At 42.6% G+C, this 23,081-nt stretch overlaps 2 protein-coding genes across 12 annotated transcripts in view; one reads left to right on the top strand and one right to left on the bottom strand.

Moving 5' to 3' along the window:
* The window catches only part of Aktip (AKT interacting protein), a 10,538-nt gene extending 1,119 nt beyond the window's left edge, over positions 1–9,419 (top strand). For 2 of the 11 annotated variants that reach the window (XM_021170275.2, XM_029480300.1), the window contains exons 2-10: positions 1,862–1,973; positions 3,194–3,399; positions 6,002–6,066; positions 6,157–6,257; positions 6,644–6,732; positions 6,807–6,905; positions 7,006–7,113; positions 8,049–8,109; positions 8,239–9,419. In XM_021170275.2, coding sequence (XP_021025934.1) covers positions 1,932–1,973; positions 3,194–3,399; positions 6,002–6,066; positions 6,157–6,257; positions 6,644–6,732; positions 6,807–6,905; positions 7,006–7,113; positions 8,049–8,109; positions 8,239–8,349 — 882 coding nt within the window. In that variant the 5' untranslated portion in view covers positions 1,862–1,931 and the 3' untranslated portion in view covers positions 8,350–9,419. Of the gene's footprint in view, positions 1–1,033; positions 1,114–1,861; positions 1,974–3,155; positions 3,400–6,001; positions 6,067–6,156; positions 6,258–6,643; positions 6,733–6,806; positions 6,906–7,005; positions 7,114–8,048; positions 8,110–8,238 lie in introns of all 11 variants that reach the window. The other 9 variants (XM_021170281.2, XM_029480303.1, XM_021170279.2 and 6 more) reach the window with 7 other exon arrangements.
* Rbl2 (RB transcriptional corepressor like 2) overlaps positions 9,073–23,081 on the bottom strand; it is a 54,687-nt gene continuing 40,678 nt past the window's right edge. The window contains exons 18-22 of the mRNA XM_021170274.2: positions 20,123–20,194; positions 18,919–19,018; positions 17,791–17,999; positions 17,183–17,347; positions 9,073–10,646 (exon numbers count right to left, since the gene is read on the bottom strand). Of these exons, the coding sequence (XP_021025933.1) occupies positions 10,476–10,646; positions 17,183–17,347; positions 17,791–17,999; positions 18,919–19,018; positions 20,123–20,194 (717 nt within the window). The 3' untranslated portion in view covers positions 9,073–10,475. The remainder of the gene's footprint in view (positions 10,647–17,182; positions 17,348–17,790; positions 18,000–18,918; positions 19,019–20,122; positions 20,195–23,081) is intronic.

The raw sequence follows: 23,081 nt of genomic DNA, 5'->3' as shown, positions 1-23,081 counted from the left end.
AAAAAAAAAAAAAAAAGAGTCAGAGGAGCAGGAAGTCTGGTGGTATTTTCTGCGAATAAGGATGGAGCCTGTTTTCCTTACACCTGTCATTACTATTGGACGATGTCATGCTATGCTTATGGTAGATTGCTCATCTAGCAAACTGTAGTTTCTGAAAAGTTGGCTACGGTTCCTTGTGCTTATGTTGCTATTGGAACCACTGAGTTAAAAATATGGCTGCGCTGGACGGTACATGGTACCTTTTGGAGGGACTGAGGGTCATGTACTGAATTTTTAAAGGCAGAAGACATGAAAGGTACCCAGTGCCAGTACATTTACAAATAGGAAACGCCACGCCTCTCAAGTGATGAAGAAGAACCTTGAGAAAACATGTGTGGGTTACTAGTCAGTGGGTTACTAGTCCTTAGGAAAAGTATATGGTTTTCATTTGAGCCAAACAGGAACATAGCCCTCCTTGAATTTTTGATGCACTATGGTGTCAGCCACCTTTAAAAGCAGGTTTGCAAAGCCCTACCTGGCTGCAAGTCAGCAAGTTAGTGGGGGACGTGGGATCCCTGTCCTCTGGTTTAATTACTGGGTGACACTGTCTCCTGGAAAGCACGGCAGCAGTTATAGGCACTGGCTGGTACCCACCCATGGATGCTATATGCCCACAAGGCACTGCTGATTAGACATACTGGTATAGCATTGCTTCTTAGAAATGTGAGTTTTGACCCCTTTCACCTTCAGCTTTTCAGGGATATAAATAAGAAGCCATCCTTTTAAACTCAGCAGACTTTGTGGAGGGAGTCTTGCAGCTGAGCTGTCCCCTTTCGTGTCTTTGTATATTTACTAAGTCACCCACTGACCTTGTGGTCTTTGAAACCTGGTTCCTTACCCACTACCTGAAGTGTCTCACTCCTTTGAACCCTCTGTGAATGTACGCATTTGAAATTCCTCAGGTGCATAATACTGCAGAATTTTATACCGTATTTTTAGTACTTTAAACAAACCTCCTTTTGCTAGGAATACCAGTTACCTGTATTCCCTATAGGTTAAGGCAGAGGCAGGAAGATTGGGAGTTTGAGGCCAGCCTGGGTGTATCCTGAATTCCTGACTAACCTGGACCACATAGTGAGTTTTTGTTTTGTTTTCTTGGAGTAGTAGGGACAGGACTCTACCCCCGCCCTTCCCTGATACAGGTATACCCCCCCCCCCCCAAACAGGGTTTCTCTGTATAGCCCTGGCTGTTCTGAAACTCAGTCTGTAGACCAGGCTGGCCTCAAACTCAGATCACTGGGCTCATGTTTTTTTCTTCCCTCACTGGCTGTTAGTCTTGTGCTTGAGATAAGTCATTCAGGAGATGCCTAGTCCCTCACCGTGAGGGTGGGGACAGTGACAGATAGAGCTTGAGTGTAGGTGTTAGAGTGCATACTGACTTCCCATTAGTCAGGTGCATAGAGGAGCCATACTGTGCTATAGGCTCTTTAGGAGCCATGGCTGCATTGTAAAGCAAAGCTGAATCTTGACCTTGCCTATTCTAAATGCCGTTCAGGAACCTGGGATTCAGATGGTTTCCTTTGCTTGTTTTTGTGTCAGCAGGTATCACTGTGTAATCCAAACTGGCCTAAAACTCTGCATCCTCCTGCCTCAGCCTCTCAAGTACAGGGCTTAGCATGCTTGGCTATGTACAGTCTTTTGTTGTGAGAAGCATTTAGGGTCTGCAGTGGAAGGGTGTGGAGAAGGGATTATTCTTAGAGCTCTCTGCTGACATTCCCAGCCCTCTTAAGTTGGGGACTGCTTGGCATGATGTGCCCAGGGTGTCAGGCCCTGTCCTAACTGTTGGCGTGGGTATATCTGCATTTCTCCCATTTGTTTCAAGGCAGTGTGAATGCTGAGGACAGAAGAGTTTGATGACACAGCGCTGAAGTTCTTTGTGTGGAGTACACGTTATGAACCCTTTGTGGAGCATGTCTGCAGGCTCTGGGCGCAAAGTAGGTACAGCCACCAGACAGCAACTCCGATCTATAGCAAAGCTGTCTGTAAACTGTAGCCAAAAATTTGTACCTGGTTTTATGTTTAAGAAAATCACTGTGTGTGTCCATTAAATTGGGTTTCTTAGCTGAGAGCTCACATCAGTTCTGATGATCAGTGTTATGCTAAGACCATTTCATTTAGATTGTATTATGCATGATGAGATTTGTGCCACATTCTGAACCTTTGTCTACTGAAACTTCTGTCAACTAAAGAGTTGGGGGAATTAAATTTAAAATGTCTTTCTTTACTTTTTTAGAGATCAAGTCTTGCTATATATCCTAGGATACCCTGGTGTTCTGTTGTCCAGGTTGCCTCAAATAACAATCTTCTTGCCTTAGCCTACTGAATGTCGGGATTATAAGTGTGAGCTATCATGCAGTTTTAAAATTATATGTATGTATATATACATGCACACATGATATGTGGGCTGGCAAGACAGCTCAGCGGACAAAGGCACTTGTTGCCAAATCTGAGTTTGTCCTCTGACTTATGTGTGCCACAGCCCCAAAGAAATAATATAAGTACAAAAATCTAAAGAAAAAAAAAATTTCCTCTTGGGAAAGCTTAAAATAAACAAGTAGTCATTTAAAAGCTCAGTTCCGCCTGTAGGCCAATAACTTTATTACCTTTCCTCATCCATATAGTAGAGTTTTTATCTAACAAATGAAATAGCCTTTGTTGTACTTGGGGTTGGGAAGCACCAGTGAGATGCGAGTTTATAGTCATTCTGAGATCTCTAAGGATGGCAGTGTACGCTGGATCTGCAGGTGTGGCAACAGTAGGATCAAATGTGACCTAAGCAAGTGAGATAATAGCTCTGCTTCCCTGTTGCTACCCCACTGCTCAAACTGACTTCAGTCATCTGTCCACTCTGAACTCCACAGCCCAGCTTTCTATAGTATCTGCATGTACTACAGTCCTGCTTCAGTTGCTTGTGAAAGGCTTGACAGTGTTGTTCTTATGGGATGCAGCTAATGGGATTTTTACTGCTTTAGTCCTGTTTAGTCTTGTTTGCTCCTTCTATGGCCTGCCTTCTCAAGGGATTTGAAGGCATCTTAATCATGGTATGGAAATTTCTATGTAAATAGTAACTCTAACTTAGAAGCTAGGACGGAGCTAACAGTGTGCTCTGTTTTCAGAGTTGCCATAAATGCTCTCACAATTTCATCTTGAACAGCGAGCTGAAGGTGAAGAGAAGACATTAGCAGGAGATGTGAAAACCAGTCCTCCACGAAGTGCACCCAAAAAACAGCTACCTTCTATTCCCAAAAATGCTCTACCCATAGCGAAGCCTACGTCTCCTGCCCCAGCAACACAGTCAACAAATGGCACCCATGCCTCTTATGGGCCCTTCTACCTGGAATATTCGCTTCTTGCAGAATTGTGAGTCCTTCACAGATGATTGGTCAGTTATGAATGGTGTCCCTGAAAGTTAATAATGAAGCCATGTCTCCTGATAGATTGGTGAACTAATCTTACAGCTCAGACTTGTTCCCAGGTTGCTCCACGTTGGAGAACAGTAAGGAACGCAGGACTTCACACAATTGATTAGGAACCTGGTGGCTTAGTTTCAGGCTTCCCTTCTGTGAGGCATTTCACTGGAAGAACTTTCTAGAGTAAGTGGGCAGTGGCTGGGTGGCAGCCTCTTGGCTCACATGCACTGGGGATGTGTGGGCTCCATGTTCTCACGCTGTAGGAAACACCCTGAGAGATGGGACTGGTTCCAGCAGGGAAGGGTCAGGTGAGGGAACTAGAAACAGTGACTTGGAAGAGAAAACTTAAAGAGTGCTGAACATTTTTCCTTTACATTTTATCTAGTGTGTGTATTGGGGGGGGGGGGGGGGGCAGGGGAGCCCATGGCACAGGTGGGGTTAGAGGACATCTTGTAGTTACTTCCTTTACTATGTGGGTCCCAGGAATTAGACTCAGGCCATCATGGTTTGGTGGCAGGTACCTTTACCCCTGGAGTTATCTTGGCCAGCCCTCAGAAAATACTTATAATTTTGTATTGTTGTTTTATGTGTCAGAAGAGCTGTAATTAGAAGACTCCCTTGGAGTAGCCTGCATGACTTGTCACAAGCCCACCCTTGCAGTGAAGCTAAGAGGACAGGGACTGTGCACTGTGCAGTATGTCAGTATTGGTGATACACTGCTCCACACAGAGAAGGGTTCAAGTACTGTGTAGTTTGGATCATTCTTTAAAGGGACAGAACACCGGGGAATTCTTCATTTCTGTAATCTGTAGTTCAGTTATTTTCAAAGCATCTTGATCACTCCTCCCAGGATACTGATGCTGAACTGGTCGGAGGGTATGAGGCCTCAGTGTAGTGTAGCAGTGTTCTCTTCACTCATAATGGCTGCCTTGTGTCTTGAGGCTGAGCAGGGAGGTGGACAGGCTCCTATTGTGGTGACTGAAAGCTGGCTGTGCTAAATACAAAGCTGCCTTTCCTGACAGACATTGTCTCTGTGGGTAGCTCTACCTGCCAGCCATGATTCTCTACTCTAAATCTCCGGGACTTGGAAGGTGATGGTCTACCTGTCATGGTTGTAGTAGGGTCTTTCATGCATTCAAGAGCTAAGTTACTTGTGGGGCACACAAGTAACTTAGAAAGGGCTGAGAAATAAATGTGAGGCACTTAGGTAATAAACAAGGCTCCGGCTGGAGAGATGCTTCAGCAGCTAAGAGCACTTGACACTTGCAGACAACTGTAGCTCAGTCTCCAGTGCCCACATGGTAGCTCACAGCCATTTGTTACTATAGTTTGTACTAAAGGGATCTGATGTCCGTTTCTGGCCTCTGTGGGATGAGGGACTTACACGGTGCCTTTATATGCATGGCAGGCAGAATGCTCATATAAAATAAATCTTAGCAGGTGTGGTGGCACACACCTGGAGTTCCAGCACTTGAGAGGCAAGCCTGGTTTAAAAAGTGAGTTCCAGGACAGTCAGGGCTAACAGACAAACTCTGTCTCAAAAAAACAAAAATAAAATCATTTAAAAAGCTCCATTCACTGTTTCCCTATACATTTCAGGATTTGCATGTAAATGTGCTTAGAGTGCCTTGGTCACTACTGTCCTTTTCAGTGTCAGGTCACTGGGTACCAACCAAAATGGTGGCCAGTATGTAACTGGGTTCCAGACAAAACTGTAGCATCTTTCTGCCATGACACTCCATCTTGCCTTGTGTCAGTATTCACCTTCTCTAGCAAGGCCCAGAGGGTCTGACTGAGGTCAGGATTGTTTGGAAGCTCAAAATGATACCCACCTCCACAAGCAACACTACCCCTAAAGCCCGTCTCACCCCGTGACCCAGTGAGGTGGATTTACAAGGACAGCTAAGTGATGGTAACTTTGGACTCTTAGTACCTATGATTGCAGTTGAAAACAGTCCGCTTTTAATTTAGTAGTACAAATGTAGTATTTCCAAAAAGCCCCCAAACACATTTTTAATAGTAAAAAAACTACATTTTTGAATGTGTGAACTCCTTAGTTTATAATGATAAAAGCAGTAATTTTATAAATATATTTATCTTAATCTTACTGTGAGTTTTTGTTGTTGTGTGTGTATGTGTGTGTGTTTTTGAGACAGGGTCTCACTGTGTAGAGACTTGACTCTGGACTTGACTTACAGAGATCCACCCGTTCTGCCCCCAAGTGCTGAGACTAAATGTGGGGGCTACCACATCAGCTCGTTTACCTCAGTTTTAATATCCAAAATGGCCTGTTTCTGAGAGTAAAATTTGACTCTTTGCCTTCTTGAGTCTGGAACCCTGTATTAGCTTGAATTTCTCTATGGATTGTTTTAGAAGTAAGAGGGTGATGGTCTAGGAGACGTTCAGTGCAAGACTAGAATGAATCCGTTTGTATAGTTTGGGCTATACCAGCTGCCGATGGAGGCGTGCTGCCTGGTCTCAGAGGATGTGGGATGCCTGACTTACTGAGCCAGTGCACAAGCTAACTCTCCATCCCACCGCTCTTGTTTCAGTACTCTGGTGGTGAAGCAGAAGCTGCCAGGAGTCTACGTACAGCCATCTTACCGCTCTGCATTAGGTAAGCTGTGGATTCAGCATCCACTTACAGTGTGTGGGTCCTCTGACACAGCTGGACGGACATGCTTAGCATGTTTATGTTCTCCTGCAGTGTGGTTTGGAGTAATATTCATACGGCACGGGCTGTATCAGGATGGCGTATTCAAGTTCACGGTGTATATCCCTGATAACTATCCTGATGGCGACTGTCCGGTAAGTAGGACTGCAGCTGAGTCTGTGTAGAGCTTCACTCACCGAGGGGAAAGCAAGACCTTCAGATTTCCTGATTCTTCTCAGACTGTAAATCTTGTAATGACTTCAGTTCCTCGAATGTATGTCTCCCACAACCAACAGTGGGGTTGGTGCTTTGTTACCTCCGGCCATGCTCCCTGGCCTGCAGCTTCACCCTTTCTCTGCTCAGGGTGTGTGCAAGGTTGGGGGCATGCTGCACCACTCACTGTATGGCTGCTAATGGCCATGCTGCAGAGGAGGAGGGTGGTATCTCTGCAAAAGTGCTGTACGGGAAAATGGTTACAGTTAACGGCCTGATCTGATCAGCAGCTGACGTCACTCACTGAAGTTTCTCTCTTTTCCTACAGCGCTTGCTGTTTGATATTCCCGTCTTTCACCCACTAGTTGATCCCACCTCGGGTGAGCTGGATGTGAAAAGAGCGTTTGCAAAGTGGAGGTTAGTGAACCAGTGTTTCTTGTAGTGGCACGGCCATGGGAACAAGCCTAGTAATCACGCTGGTCTCTCTGCAGGCGGAACCATAATCATATATGGCAGGTGTTAATGTATGCGAGGAGAGTCTTCTACAAGATCGACACAACGAGCCCCCTAAACCCAGAGGCCGCAGTGCTGTATGTGACCCTTACTTTGTTACTTAGGATAAACAGTATTTGAGATAAATTTATTTGCTATTTAAGATAAATGGGTAAAATTTTAAAACTTTTAACACAGGTATGAAAAAGACATTCAGCTTTTTAAAAGTAAAGTGGTCGACAGTGTTAAAGTGTGTACCGCCCGTCTGTTTGACCAGCCCAAGATAGAAGACCCCTACGCCATTAGGTGAGTGCTGTGTCCTTTATATTGCCGTTTTCCACAGGAGCTCAGAATAGGGCTGGAGAGGAGTGAGCATGTTAGCTTGGAGCTTTTCACTTCCTGTCAGCTCAACTCCTAATGCCACTCAGGCTTAGCCTTAAACCAGAAGCTTTGCATGGCTTACCCACCGTCAGGAGTAATATGCTTAGTGACAGCTCTCCCGAGAAGCTGTCAAGGGCGTTTCATCTTTCCATGTGAGGAGTTTTCAGAAGGCAGTGTGAGCTGTTCTCCACACCCTTCTTCATGGCCCATCATAAGTAGAGCTGAAACCACCAACTTCAAACTCTTTTCTCTCTGCTCTAAGTACACAGAACTTACCTCTAACATGTTCAGAAAGATACTTGTCCTGAACTAGATCCACCCTGACGCTCTAACAGATGAGGTGGAGAGAAGGTGTGAGAATGGAGGCCCGATAGCTTTCGTGGACATGGGTAGAAGCACACCGTGCTGGTGCTTACAGGCTCTGCTCGTCATCCAAACCTATTACTGGGTTTCGCTCTGATTTGTTTTCTTCATCTTTAAATAATATTTCAGGGGTGGTATGAGGTTTACAGGAATGAGTCTCTTCATATGAAGTAATTGTCAGAGAACATCAGAATACAAGCTAGTAAAGTTATTATCAGAGAATATCAGTATACATGCTAGCAACTGATTAAAGTTTGCTCTTTAGCCAGGGATGTGGGGTGGAGGTGCACACCTAATCTCAGCATTTGAGAGGCACAGGCAGGCCCGCATTTAAGGCTAGGCCTGGTCTAAAGGGCAAGTTCCAGGACAGCCAGTGCTACACAGAGAAACCCTAAAAATTGTTTCTTAAGTTTTATTAGAATTACCTTAATTATTGAAAAATGAATGCTGTACATGTTTAGAAAACTATAAACTTTTTAATCTTTTTGCCCTTTAAGCTTTTCTCCGTGGAACCCTTCTGTACATGATGAGGCCAGAGAGAAGATGCTGACTCAGAAGGTAAGTACATAGCCGCCTTTGACAGGGCTGCCTGGCGGCCACCGTTACATACAGCTGGGGAAACCAGTCATGGCTCTCAGCTTGCTCATCAGTCCTTTTTTTTTAACGTCTGTTTTTGATTGTGCCTAGAAGAAGCCTGACGAACAGCACAATAAAAGTGTTCATGTTGCTGGCCTGTCCTGGGTAAAGCCTGGCTCAGTACAACCTTTCAGTAAAGAAGAGAAAACAGTAGCAACCTAAGAGATGGTGGATCTGGTGCACCGTGCACTTTCCTGCTGGACTCTGGCCTAGTTAAAGCTGACTAATGGCAAAGGACTGCCTGAAGAGTAAACTTCGTGAACCGTGACTGGCTATCAGTGTTGTGTATGCGTAGGTTCTAACAGCAGGTTATGCAGACCTCTCATTAAGTAGAGTTACTTCTGTCGGAAGTGTCAGGGTGGATCTAGTTCAGTACTCCAAATTATTGGGGACCTTGAGGCTTAAGTATTTTTCTGAATATGTTAGAGGTAAGTTGTGTTTACTTAAACTAACAGAACAACAGAGAGAAATGAGTACTATGTAATAGTTTGGAGTTGGTAGTTTCAGCTGTACATATGTTAGGCCATGAAGAAGGGTGTAGAGAACAGACTCTGAGTGCAGCACTTTCACGTAGAAGACTGGCTTCCCGGCTTCAGCCTGCTGACTTGCTGTAAACGTCTATCCCAGAAGCGTTAGGAACGTAGGCAGAACCAGGATGCTTGATCATAGGGTTTTGTTTTTATTTTATTTTATTTTTTTTTTAAGGCAAATTACTGTATTTTTATGGCAGGAAGAAGAAAAAAGTGTTCAAACGGTTTCTGATGAAGTCAGGTATTTAAATGGTGAATGACCGATGTGTTAGTGGAGATGAAATAAACCAATAAATGATTGATTGTCATTTATGCAGGAAAGTAATGCTCCTTTTCAATATAACTAAACAGAGACTAATTTATAAGTGCTTTATTGAAAAATACACATATTTTCATATAAAATGACAGTAGTGGTACTAAGGTTTTCTAAGTCCTCTGCACAGCACTACTCAGTGGTGGGGGTGAGGGGGAAGTGCCAGGCTGTGGGTCCTCAGCTGGGTGCTTTACAGCAGCATGAAGTTACCTAGTAACTTGGTTTATCATGATCCAACTTACAATTGAATTTTCTCCTTAGGATTATTAATCCAACTTAAAAAAATGACAATGATTAATAAAGATATGTGTAGATAATCAATAGCTGTTAAATACTTTTCTAATTTGTATAAATGGTACTATGTACTAATAAAAACCTCAGTTCTCCAACCTATTTTTTTAAGTTCCAGGAATACCCTCAAAGATAGTTTCTTTGGGATAACTACTTCCAAAAGGAAGGGGTCAGAATTTTTCAAATACTCTCAATTCAACTTGACTTAAAAATCTTTACTTAGCTAAATGATCCCTATGTAATGCCACTACCACAAATGGAAGAGTTTTACATGTGGCCAGAACATGTAGCTATATCAGCAGTCTTTTAAGAAAAGCATTAAAGAAAGTATTAGCTGTTTTAGCCTAAGGCTTGTACCTACTAAAGTTCACACCGTAGAAAGTGCCATCATAAATATACAGCAAACCCTGGGTCACAATGCTATGCATCTTACAGCCATAAAGTGCCACCAATTACACAGGTTCCTTCAGACATTGCACGCTTTCACACTGTACAGTACCTACTGGGGAAGGGAGAGTGAGTGCTCAAGGGATCAGGAGCCTTAGGCCAAGGCCTGGACACTTCCAGGTTGGAGCCATCCCCTCTGTTCTATTTGTAAATGTCTCCGGGGTTTTCATCCTAAAACACATGGTTGGACCTAACCATATGCAAGCGGAAATGAATTTAAATACAGTTCTTCTCCTGGGGCCTACCTACAAAAAAAAGCCTCTAAAGATTTGCTTCCTGCAGTACTTGTAAAAGTTTACCAGAGTTCAAAACCCCAGGTTTGGATTCTGAGCCGTGTTGAAGGTAAGCACTAAGTAGAGGAAGAGTCGGCAGGGATGAAAAATAGTCTAAGGATACTGAGATGAGTCTGATTTCTTACCAAAATGTCCCTTCCGGTTTTTTGTTTTTGAGTAAGGGTTACATGTAGTCCAAGTTGCCCTCAGACATGCTATGTAGCTCAGGTTGGCCTTAAACTCCTGGTCCTCTTGTCCCCTAGCCCTTGGGTGATGGGATACCAGGCATTTACTGCCACACCGAGTCAGAAGCGCTTCCCTTTTATTCCCTTCTCTAATCAGTTGCTGGATTGAGGAGCAAGGTTCCATAGTCCTGCATGCATTAAGTCCTGCTAACCAGTTCATGTGAAGACAGTTTCCTCCTGGTCACTAACCTCACTGTGAGCCTCGGTCATTCGCCACATCCTGGAGACGACGTAACAGAGCAGAGTGATTCTCTGGGCAGATTCTTTTTGCAGGTGATTCACTTCCATCGTCCAAGAGAATCCCTCTTTTTTTAGTTGGAGTCTCTCCTGTCCGTATCATACTGTTAATTTCTCTCAGTCTCTATGGGGAGAACAACAGAGTTAGAAAAACTTGAAAATGCTCAGTAGGAGGTTACAGAGTCATAAATTTAAGATGTACGCATTTGAACACCTTTGTAAAGAGCAAACCCTGAGCAGGTTCTGACAGGACGCTGGCGACTCTGGGCTGGGCAGAGCACTTCCATTTTTAACAGACTTCCTTGGCGATTGTGATACATATCTATAGTACACGTGTTCAGCATGCTGTGAAGAAGAGTTCTGTGGTGTCACAACTGTGCACGTCTAGTCATACACCCGCTTTGAGATGTGAACAAGAATGGAGGTCAGTGTGTGTGTGTGTGCGCACACGTGAGGAAGTCAGAGGACAACTCTGGAGTCAGTTTTTACTTCTCTATGGGGTTTTTGTGCCCAGTGCCCTCACCCATTGAGCCATCTCCACAGTTCCACACACAAGCTAACAAAGAGCATGACTTGGAAGTTCAGTGGCTCACTGCTCTTGTGGGTTCACTACTTGGGAGGCAGAAGCAAGAGGATTGCGGTAGGTTCAAAGTCAGCCATGCCACAGATTGAGGCCCAGGTCAGCTGGAGTTATATAGCAATACCTTGTCTTTTTTTTTTTTTTTTGAGACAGGGTTTCTCTGTGTAGCCTTGGCTGTCTTGGAACTCATGCTGTAGACTAGGCTGGCCTGTAACTCTGAAATCTGCCTGCCTCTGCCTCCCAAGTGCTGGGATTAAAGGTGTGTGCCACCACCGCCCAGCTCTTTATTCGTATTTCTTACTTTAAAAAGATACTGAAGGGGCAGTGGTGGTGCACAGCTTTAATTCCAGCACTCGGGAAGCATATCAGTTAGTTTGAGGCCAGCCTGGTCTACAGAGGGAGTTCCAGGACAGCCAGGGCTACACAGAGAAACCCTGTCTTGAAAAAAAAAAAGGATATTGAGAATATTAAAATACACATAGTTTAAGGAATTTCAGAGTAGTGAGTAAACAGGCATAGTGAATTCTCACATTTCCCTGCTTCCACAATTCTGCTCACTTCTCATCCTCCAGATTTTAAAATGCATATCCTAAGGCCAAGACTGTGAATTGGTGGAATCTATGTATGGCATGCAAAAAGCTATAGATTCAGTTCCCAGCACTGCACAATGGGTATGGTGGCACACACCTGGAATACCAGCACTCCAGAGGTGGAGGCAGAAGGATCACAAGTTTAAGGCCATCCTCAACTGCACAACAAAATTGAGGCTAGCCTGGGCTACATGAAACCTAGAGTCAACCAAATAGTATATCCTAGACATATTTTTTTTTTTTTTGAGACAGGTTTTTTCTGCTTGTGGACGTTGTACATCGTGGTGCGGAGCCTAGTGCGCACCACGATGTACAACGTCCACAAGCAGGCTGGGATTAAAGGTGTGCACTATCACGCCTGGCTTTTTTTTTTTTTTTTTTTTTTTGGTTTTGACATATTTCTTATTTTTATCTTTTTGTGGTTCTGGGGATTAAACCAGGGCCTGGGGCATGCTGGGTAGACACTACCAACCCACTCTAGCCCATCAGTTTGGTTCTTTACTCTGACATAAACTTCAGATCAATCATCAGTGGCTTTGCCAGTGTATGTATTAAGATTTACTTCTTATATGTAAGTACACTGTAGCTGTCTTCAGACACACCAGAAGAGGTTGTCAGATCTCATTACAGATGGTTGTGAGCCACCATGTGGTTGCTGGGATTTGAACTCAGGATCTTCTGAAGAGCAGTCAGTGCTCTTACATGCTGAGCCATCTCGCCAGCCCCCACGTATGTATTTTCAAAAATGTAACTATCATAAAAGAGGCTTCCTTCATCCTTTCTCTTCTCACCCGTGCCTTCCTGAAAGAAATCTAGCCCCAGTTGCTATCTGAGTTTTCCTTACCTGGCTCACTAACCACAGTAGTTGATTAAATGCTGCATAAATTATAAATTGTTTCTCTTCAGTGTACATATAAATATAACACACAGCACACTTATAAAGTACATTTTGTAGCTAACTATTATGTACATATGGTACATATATTTCCTACACAATTCATTTACATGATATGGATATGTTTCACAGTTCAGATATTCAAATCTTTACTTTGTGGGGGCTGGGGGGGGTTATGCCAAGTTGTACATGTCGAGGGCAGATGGAGTTCTCTCCTCTCTTTACATAGGCTCCAGATACTAAACTGAGGTCACAAGTGTGTGAGGCAAGTGACCCTCTTGACCCTCATTGTCTCAGCCTAGAATTCCCTTAGGAATATAATATACCTAGCCTCTTTATTATTTATTGTGTCTTCCTCCTTCTACCATGCTGGTCCTAAGCCATGACACCAGCCCACCCCACACTTGCTGCTTCTTACCAGGGATACCTCGTGCTATTGCTCCACTGTAAGTACCTGGCTGGTTTGTGTGTATCCTCTGCCTTTTTTCAAGGGCTTTTCTTATTCTTAGAACTATGCATTAGTGAGGTTTTTTTTTTTTTTTTTTTAAGATAATATATTATGAGACTATGTCTATGAGTTGGGACTTTGCTTAGAGTTGCTGCATCAGCATATGTAGCTCTGCCTCATCTCTTTAATGTCTATATGGTATTTCAGAATACATCTGTCACGGCTGATCCCACATTGGTTATTATTTCTTCCTAGTTGCTTAATATTATACACAGCTGTATAGCAGTTGTTCTCTCCACTGAATGCTCTTACAGGAGCACTGTGAGGACTGACTGTGACCTTCGATGAGTTCCTTTTCTCCTGGTTCTGTGACTGTTTATTAGGCTGGCTATAGATCCGTACTGCTTGCTTTGTGAGAGTTTTCCTTGGTTTCAGTTGTCATCTATTGAGACTCTTTTTCCATCCAATCTTAATAGTGTGTGTTTCTGCATGCAAGTGCTATGTGGACAGAGGACAATCTTGGGTGTTGCATAACCTTAACAAAGATATAATGAATTTCCTTTTCCCCAAATTTCCCACGTCTGTGAAGCCCAAGTGTTCACTGGGCTTCCCGTCCCTAGTTTTCTCTGGAATGCTGTGTTAAGTAGACAGCTAACCCGAGAGCACTTCACATATGCATGAATGCACTGAGTTCAGGGATGCTATTGAGTTTATCAGTACTCCTGGCTTGATTTGTTGATTGGTGGGCCCTAGGGATTAAAGTTTGGTGGGGTTTGATGCAGGGCATTGCCACAAAGACCAGACTGGCCTGGTCTCAAACTTAACATTCTACCTCAACTTCCTGAGTGCTGTGGTTTTTTGTTTTTGTTTGTTTTATTAGAGCACGTCACTAAAACGTGAGTTTTGTTTATCCATTAATGAGATCGAGGACATTTTGGTTGATTTGAACGTTTTGATAAGTTGGAATGAAGTTACTGTAAACCTTCATGGTTTTGAATGAACATACATTTCTACTTCACTAAATATGTAATACTAACCGGCCAAAGAGTGTTTCAGCGTGGCTATGGCATTGTGGGTCAGCAGTGTGGGTCCTCCACAGCATTGCCAGGACTTCTGTACCTGGTGTTTGTTCCCCCTGATTTTGCAAATCCTTTACCAGAAATGGAATGTCTTGGGTTTTTTTTTTCCCCAGCCCATGCCTTCTTTGTTCATTCTAATATTGTTTTTTTTTTGTTATATTTTTATTTTTATGTATATTAGTGTTTTGCTTGCATGTACGTCTGTGTCACATGTTGGGAGTTACAGACAGTTGTGAGCTGCCATGTGGGTGCTGGGAATTCAACCCCGGGTCCTTTGCGAGAGCAGTCTGTTTGTGCTCTTGATGCCTGAGCCATCTCTCCAGCCCCGCTAACATTGTTTTAAAGAGCACAAATTCTTAATTGTAATGAAATATAGCTTATTTCATGGATTGTGATTTTTATGTTGTATCTGAGAAATCTGTCCACAGCACATGCTTAGCAAGACTTCATTTTCTTCTTTAAGTTTTCAGTTGTTGGTTTTATATTTATATCTGTGATTAGCTGGCATTAAGTATTACATGTGACACAGGCATGCATATGATGTATGATTGTTACAGCACATAGATTGCCACTCAGTTTAGCACCATCTGTTGGCATGACTTTTGACAACTGCCACGGCACCTTTGAGAAAGAATCAGCTCACCCTGCACACACAGTATGCTTGCTTCGGTGTGTTGTACTGACCTGAATTTGCATTTGAGCTACACTACGTTAAGCCTAAGAACTCAGATAGTGTGAACCCCCAGCTCTTTAAAAGTTGTATTACTGGGCTCCTTTGCCTGTTTATACACATTTTTTTAATCATGGGACCACTTTATACAATTAATTCTGCTGGGATTTTGTCTGGTCATGGTGTTTTTCCACATCAATAGAACAGTGACTAAGACACCTACAATTTAAACATTGTAGATTCTCTTTAATATAAAATGCTTTCATCATCTCTGTGATCTCTTCTTTCACCCACAGAAATCTGAATATTAAGCTTCCAAAACTTTAGAGGTTTCCAGATAGCATTGATTGCCAGTATGGCCAGAAAAAAATTGCATTATTTGAATCCTTTAATTCACTGCACATGTGGGGATGTAATTCAGTGGACAAGCACCTGCCTTGCACGGATGAGACTGGTGCTCAGCACTGTACTAAGATGTGTGTGTGTAGTCGGGAATATGGTCTACCTTTGTATTAGTGTCCCACAGGCAGGTGGGGCTGTGGATTGTTGTCCCATCTTTTATATCTTTACTCATTTTCTCTGCCCGTTCTATCAGTTATGTCGACTTGTCCACCATGAATGCATTTTCTCTCCTCTCAGCTCACATCTCTCATGACTGAGCAGAGGGCTCCTCCATGCTCTGCTAATGCTTCACCACTGAGCTGTATTCCTCGCCCAGGAAGTGAATGTCTGGGTCTCCTTGCTCTGAAGTCTAGTTCTTGTGTTAGATAGCTACTGCGCGTCTCTTTGTACTTGGTGCTAGCATGGTGTTTTAAACATGTTCTTTACAACAGCCTTGTTGAGATAAAATTGGCATGCCACATAGCTCACCATTTACAGTGTAACCCCAGTGATAGCTGCTTGCTACAGTCAACCTTATTGCTCTCAAAGGAATCTTTTCCACCAGCAGAAATGCTTCCTTTTCTCCCAAGCAACCACTGATCTGTTTTCTGCCTCTCTATATCTGCTCATTGTGTACATCAAACCTGTGCAGATCATGTTCAGGCTTTTCTAACTAACCCCACTCCTGTTGTGTCTACAGGGGTTGCCCACACAGAAGTGTGTGCTAGCTAGTACTTTTTGGTCATATACATACTTATTTTATTCATCAACTACTAGGTATTTGGATTGCCATTTTGGTACTCACTCTGTAGACCAGGATGGCCTTAAACTCAAGAGATTTGCCTGCCTCTGCCCCATGAGTGCTGGGATTAAAGGTGTGCGCCTCCACCATCCAGCAGGATTGTCTCCTTTAAAGTGTATCTTCACATTTGAAGAAATTGAATAAGTTTTTTACATCTAATATTAGATGATCTTAATGGGGTTGTTTGTAAAACGTACCACCAGATCGGTTGTCAGCAACTGATCCCAAAAGCAATTGCAGAGGGATGAGATTTCTTAAAATTGGGACAGTATTTCTTATAAAACTTGCAATTTTAACCAAATGCATTCCAAAATGGATTGTGGTGGTAAGGGGGTACAGGAATCAAAGAGGTAAGAGGGTTGGGGAGATGGCTCAGTCAGCAGTAAGCAGCAACAAGCCAAATACAGTGGTAACCTCCAGTGCCATCAATGTCGGCACCACACTAAGTCCCAACCCTACCCCGTGTCACATGGTTCCCCAAGCACAACCCAGTCAAAAAGGGCACATGCTGCATTTGGCTTGTCACAGCGTCTTCTGTCCCCACTGAGTCTACGTTACTCCCAGTGAGACAGCCTTTTTCCCTCTTCTCTGCTTCCTGGGCATACTTCCACATCTCAGGAACTATGTAACTCTTCACTATCCAGCCTCAAGTTTCCCTGCTCTGAAACAGGTGCTACCACGTATGTCTGACTCTGAGCTCTCCATTGATAGAGAAAGTGACTGCTGCAGAAACAGAACTTGGTAACCAGTTTAAGAGTCCAAAGTTTCACTGGGCGTGGTGGTGCACGCCTTTAATCCCAGCACTTGGGAGGCAAAGGCAGGCGGATTTCTGAGTTCAAGGCCAGCCTGGTCTACAGAGTGAGTTCCAGGACAGCTAAAGCTATACACAGAAACCCTGTCTGGAAAAAAAACGAAAAAAAAAAAAAAAAGTCCAAAGTTTCTATTCTGAACAGAAGCAGAAAAATAATATTTTACTAATGAAAGAAAACTCAGTGTTTAAAATGTACAGATTGGAAAGGAGGTAAGAAAAGCATAGTTCCTCTATTTCCAACCCTGATGTCCTCAAAACCCATTGGATCCTGGGTTCTGCCCGTTGTGACTTAAGCCTTCTGATGTCCGGCAGTTACAGTGCCCCAGGGAATGCTTACACTTACGAGAGCTAGTCCTAGCCTGCTGAGCAGTTAGAGTTAGTTAACGCCATTTATGTAGTCTTACCTTTGATGGGCTGTTGCTGAAGTAGTAAAAAATCTTCTCTCGAGGAGAAGGCATTGCTTCGTTTTTATGTGGGGAAATGTAGATAGGATGACTTTGAGATAACTGTACTCGGCGAGGGGAGCCTGTTCTTACAAATGGATAGGGAGAGAGGGGAGGAGTGTCCGTCTGTTGAAAACAAAACAAGGAATTCTGAGAATAAGTTGTCCTAGCCAGGTTGCGTTAAAAGTCAACAGTTGAGTGAAGAGGCACAATCAAGTAAAAGGCTTTTGAAAGATGAACAGTGGTGGATCAGCAACAACCAAAGAAACTAGAGACTCACACCAACAGCTAACACATTCAGGAGTTTAGTTCAGCCCCCATGTGAAGCATTTTTATACATTATATCATTTGATCCTCACAACAGTCAGATAACTACTGTCCTCATTTCATATATGAGGTGACAACTGTACAGAGAGAGCTCAGTTGACTTGTGCCTTGATACTCGTGTTGGAGACGTTCTCAGTTGTGTTTAGTTAAAGAATTACTTGTAAATCTAGTTTGTGATGGAAAACCTCAAGTGATTCCTCCCCGTCGTGAGAAGCTGAACTCAGTGACCCTGCCCTGCTCACCTGTGCATTTGCCTGCGAGTACTTCATGGCAAACACTTGGATTTGCTTCCTGTAGATGTTGTTGTAGAACTGAATGAGGTCTCCTCGTTCCTCCTCTTCAACATCACTGTTGGCACCCGTGAGTCGAGTTGGTGTAGGAGGGGCACTGCTGGGCTGTGGAACTGGTAGGGTGCTGTTTGACCTCATCACTGGGCTGGAATCTCTACTGGCTGCAGCCAAAAGAACAAAGGGTGCTGGTCTGGATTGTTTGAAAACAAGACAGCTCACTGGGAAAGGGGGGAAACAGCTCGATATAGCACTCGTCATCAGGGGCAGTAAGCAGGCACTTGGATTCTTCAGGGTTTGGTGCCTGTCACTCATGTCTGAAGACACACATCTGTATGGACGCCACAGGCCAATCTTGGGTACCATTCTTTGGGAGCTATCTACCTTGTTTTTTAAGACAGGGTCTCTCAGTTGGAGGCACACCAACTACACTAGGAGGCCAGCTAGCACACCTCAGTGACCCCCTCTCTGCCTCCCCAGAACTAGGACTGCAGGTGCTTGCCTCGCCTTTTATGTAGAGGCTAGGGATCAATCAGGTCCACATCCTTGTGTAGTACATTCTGTATTGACTGGCCTGTCTCCTCAGCCCTTGGTGGCGGTGGTGATTATTATCCAATGAGAGGCAGTCTCACTTTATAGTCCAGGCAGGTCTGGAGCCCATACTCCTGCCTTAGACATGGTAGGAATGAGATTAGCTATGTTCTTCATACCAAGGAGCAAAGCTCAAAATACTAATTACTCCATTCCATTATCCTAACCGTACCTAGGTTAACTGAGAAGTTCATATTCGTAAGCTCCATAGAGGGTTCTTGAACCTGAGCCCTGTACTAACAGGTTTAGGTCAACAACTAGGAACAACATTTATATAGCACAGGTCTAATTGACAGGCATGCTCTTTCTGGAATTCAGGCTGGAAATTCCTATCTGAAACATGGTATTCTCTATGTGTCTCAAAGCACTAGAATAAAGAACTGGCCTCTAAATTTAGTTTATTCCAACAAATTGTTTGAGAATAAACTACTATATTTTACATTCTTCGTCTTCTTGGCCTAACAATAGACGTTCATAAAGACCCATCTTTACCTCTGTCTGTATTTAGTTCTGTTGGAGAATTCTGATGGCTTCTGCTCTCACTGCTGCCAGAATTTCTTCTTTTCCCTTTTATCAAGACACTTCTGTATACCTTTAAAGAGACAATGAGAAGGAGATGCTAACTAGCATTTATTGAATACATACTAGGTAGTAGGACCTTAACATGTGGTACTTGGTTCTCACAAAAATCTACATAGTGATAGTTGTCTTCAGGGAATGTTAGGAGCTACAACCAAGTTAAGCATTGGGCATGTCTGTGATCCTAGGACTCAGAGGGCTAAGTGTTGCGAGTTCAAGGCCAATTTGGGCTGCTATCTCAAAAAAAGAAAACCAACAGAAACTTTTATATGTCTGTTTGCACTACTTGTTAACAGCAATAAATAGGTGCTCTGATTCTCTAGGATTTATCACAACGAAGTGATAAAGCATATTTTTAATTTTCATTTAATGTTGTCTTAGTTTATTACTGTGCTTTATTAAACCAGACTAAAGGTGACATAAAAATCAACTAACTTCTAAATTTGTATCGAGTTCACGATTCTCTGAATTAAGAAATATGTCATGGGGTGGGGGCTAGAGAGTTGGCTCAGTGGTTAAGAGCACTGACTGCTCTTCCAGAGGTCCTGAGTTCAATTCCCAGCAACCACATAGTGGCTCACAACCATCTGTAATGGGGATCTGGTGTCCTCTTCTGATGTGTCTGAAGACAGTTACAGTATAGACATATAAATAAAAGAAAAAAAAAGAAAAGAAAAAGAAATATGCCATGGGATGGAGAGATGGCTGAGTGGTTAAGAGCGCTGGCTGCTCTTCTAGAGGACCCAGGTTTGATTCCCAGCACCCACGTGATGGCTCAACAGTCTGTAACTTCAGTTCCTTAGGCTCCAATGCCCTCTTCTAGCCTCTGAGGGCACCAGGCACCCATGTGGTACAGATACACATGAAGATAATACACCATATACATAAAAATAAATATTTCACACCCTTGCCTTCGAAGGAAGAGAACTTGAAATAGCTTGCATGAAATTGTATGCCAGCAATGTAAATAATGAAAATAGCCAATCCCCTTAGATTCCTACTTGTGACTCCTGTGGGGAAGAGGCACAGAGCTAATTATAGCTAATTTTTTTGTTTGTTTGTTCAATTCATCACAGACATAAGCTTTACTTTCAGCCCCGAGAAAAAACATGGTTACCTGGCTCCGGGCCTGTGGCTGAGTCCTGTAACAACGCATGATGTTCTGGAAGGACCTGTCTTCTTTTGTGACCTACAAACAGAATACTTAGAGAGATCCTCATCAGGCATGACAGTGAGCAGCTCAGTGGATCTGTTGCCACTATATTCAAAGACTGGATAGTAAATGAACAACTGTCTATTCGTGAAAACCTGAACTGTAGTAAGGAGGCCAGCCTGTAAACCACAGCCTGCAGAAGAGAAGCTCAGGAACTTGAAATGCTGACCACAAGTGCAAGTTGTTAGAGCTGAACGGCAAAGGAGAAAACAAAAACACGTATCTAAGGAGGAAGTGTATTGTCTGAAGAACAGAAAAAAAGAGAAACAGCCTCAGAAAGGTGTTGGACAACAGTTAGCATAGCATTATTCATGGAACCAGAGCATCAGAAGAGGAAAGAGGCAGAGAAGCAAGAAAAGATGTTCAAAGAAATAGACCAAGCTGAGCAGCATGGTAGGCAGGAACAGGAGGATCAAGAGTTTTAGGCCACGTGGGCTACATAGCAGGATGCTGGGGTAAAAGGGGGGGGGGTGATAGCACCCAAGTTTACTTTAAAACATTTATGTATTCATCAGAAAGAGCAAGAAACAGTAGATGGGATTAAGAGATCCATATCAGGTTTGTTACAGTAAAGATGTATCAAAACAATTTTCCTTTTACAGGGAAAGTCCAAAAAGGTAAGAGCTTACTTCTCATCAGAAACTAAACAGGTAGAACAAGGATGGCAAACACATATTCTTCTTAATTAAAAAGAGCGGTTGTATCAAACTGTGCATGACCTATTGTTACAGCTGCAACGGAAACATACATTTACCAAGTGCGTACAAAGGAGGTGGGTAGGGTACTAGACAAGTGACTGCAGATGCCACTTAAACATAACAGCAGCTATAAATACACACATGCCTTTTCCTGACTCCTTTAAAAGTTATACCATTGAGTCAAGGTAATGATGGACTTGCAGTACTTCCAGTGGAATGAAAAAATTTATATATATATATATATATATATATATATATATATATATATACACACACACACACACACACACACACACACACACACAGTACCAGCACAAATTCAAATGATAAAGGGGGAAAGAGAGTATATATATCTCACTGATGTAAATTTGGAGCTAGGTTCTGAGATGTTAAAAATGTGTGTGTGTGTGTGTGTGTGTGTGCGCGCGCGCATGAACGAGCAAATAAGCAAGAGAATGGATATATAGCAAAACCCAAACACATTACTAAAAGTCTCCAATAGAAAATACCTAATTCAAAAGAAAGCAAATCTGAAAGAATAGAGGTATACAGAAAATGGAGTGTGTGTATATAAGATACATAGAAGACAAGGAAATAGCAGACGGAGTGAGTGGAGGCAGTAACAAAAACCATGGAGTAAACACAGTATGTTAGAAAGTTGTAATACTGGCAAACATCAAACTAGCTTGTCTTGGGAGACAGATTATTTGACAGTAAACAGATATGTTCACTTAATCAGAAGTCAAAAGAAAGCTGTAAAGTAGGTTTTAAAAGCCAACACAAATATTACTGAAGAATTAGTTCACTTCACAATTAAAAGATCAGCCCATCAAAAAGCTATAGGTAATAAACATAAGTGTACCTATTAATAGGGTATGAAAACATGAACCACATTGCAGAAAAGGGTAAAATATTTATCTCAAGTTACATTTGATTTTTGTATTTCTATTTAGCTTGCATGTTCTGCAGAACCATGTGTCTTCCAGTTTTGTGAGTTTCCCAGACTTCTCTCTGTTGCTGATTTCTAGACAACCTAAAAATATTTAGAGATTTCAGAATATAGAACTTTCAACAATAGCAGATCTAGGCAGAAGATTAAAGAGAAAACAGAAAACAAGTCTATTAAACAACTTGACCTAACAAACATCTAGAAAGCACTCTATTCTCATGATGGCAATAGAATATTTACCTAAACAAATGTCAGAAGGCTAGAGACATTTTTCAGTTGGTATGGTGTTTGACTGTCATGCTCAAAGCCTTGGGTTTAGTCACCAGCACTGGGTAAAACTGGCATGGCTGTATATATCTGTAACTCTAGCACTTAGGAATGGAGGAAGTCCAAGGCTGGTTTGGGATATATGAGACCCTGTCATCAAGCACACAGAAACCCTGCATACATTTAAAAAGACTGGAATACATAAAAGTGTTTCTCAGACGATGAGATGAAACTAGAAATCAGCAACAGAGAGAAGTTTGGGAAACTCACAAAACTGGAAGTCACATGGTCCTGCAGAACATGCAAGCTAAATAGAAGTCATACGAAATCAAGTGTAATTTGAGATAAACATACATGATGCCAAGCTCTGAGTTGTAGCTAATATAATGCCTGCCTTTGTAGCTAGTGTCATATTTACAAAGGATACTGGGATACTATTTTTAAGACACTGAGAAAATATACTATAATAATTATATGTATGTGTGTATATATATATATGTATGTGTATATATATATATGTATATATAAAATTATCCAATGCACTAGGAAAAAAAAATCCAAGATCCTGAGACAAAGTGGGTAAAAATGTTAGATGTAAAGCTAATGACCTAAAGGAAGACAGAACCAACACCTAGAAACTGCTCTTTGGCCCTGTGCACACACACACCAAATAAATGAAAACAATTAAAAGGCCCAAGTAAGCTGAAAGAAGAAAATAATAATAGGGTATGTCTTAATAGAGATAATAAATGAAATCAAACAGTCTTAGAAATTATCAGAACTTACCAACCTTTATTTAGACTGACCAAGAAAAAATAACTCAAATTACTACAATTAGAAATGAAAGACGGAAGCTGGGCGTGGTGGCGCACGCCTTTAATCCCAGCACTCGGGAGGCAGAGGCAGGCGGATTTCTGAGTTCGAGGCCAGCCTGGTCTACAAAGTGAGT

This window comes from Mus caroli, chromosome 8, assembly GCF_900094665.2.
Source record: "Mus caroli chromosome 8, CAROLI_EIJ_v1.1, whole genome shotgun sequence".
Lineage (NCBI taxonomy): Eukaryota > Metazoa > Chordata > Mammalia > Rodentia > Muridae > Mus > Mus caroli.
This window is presented reverse-complemented; position numbering and strand designations above follow the sequence as displayed.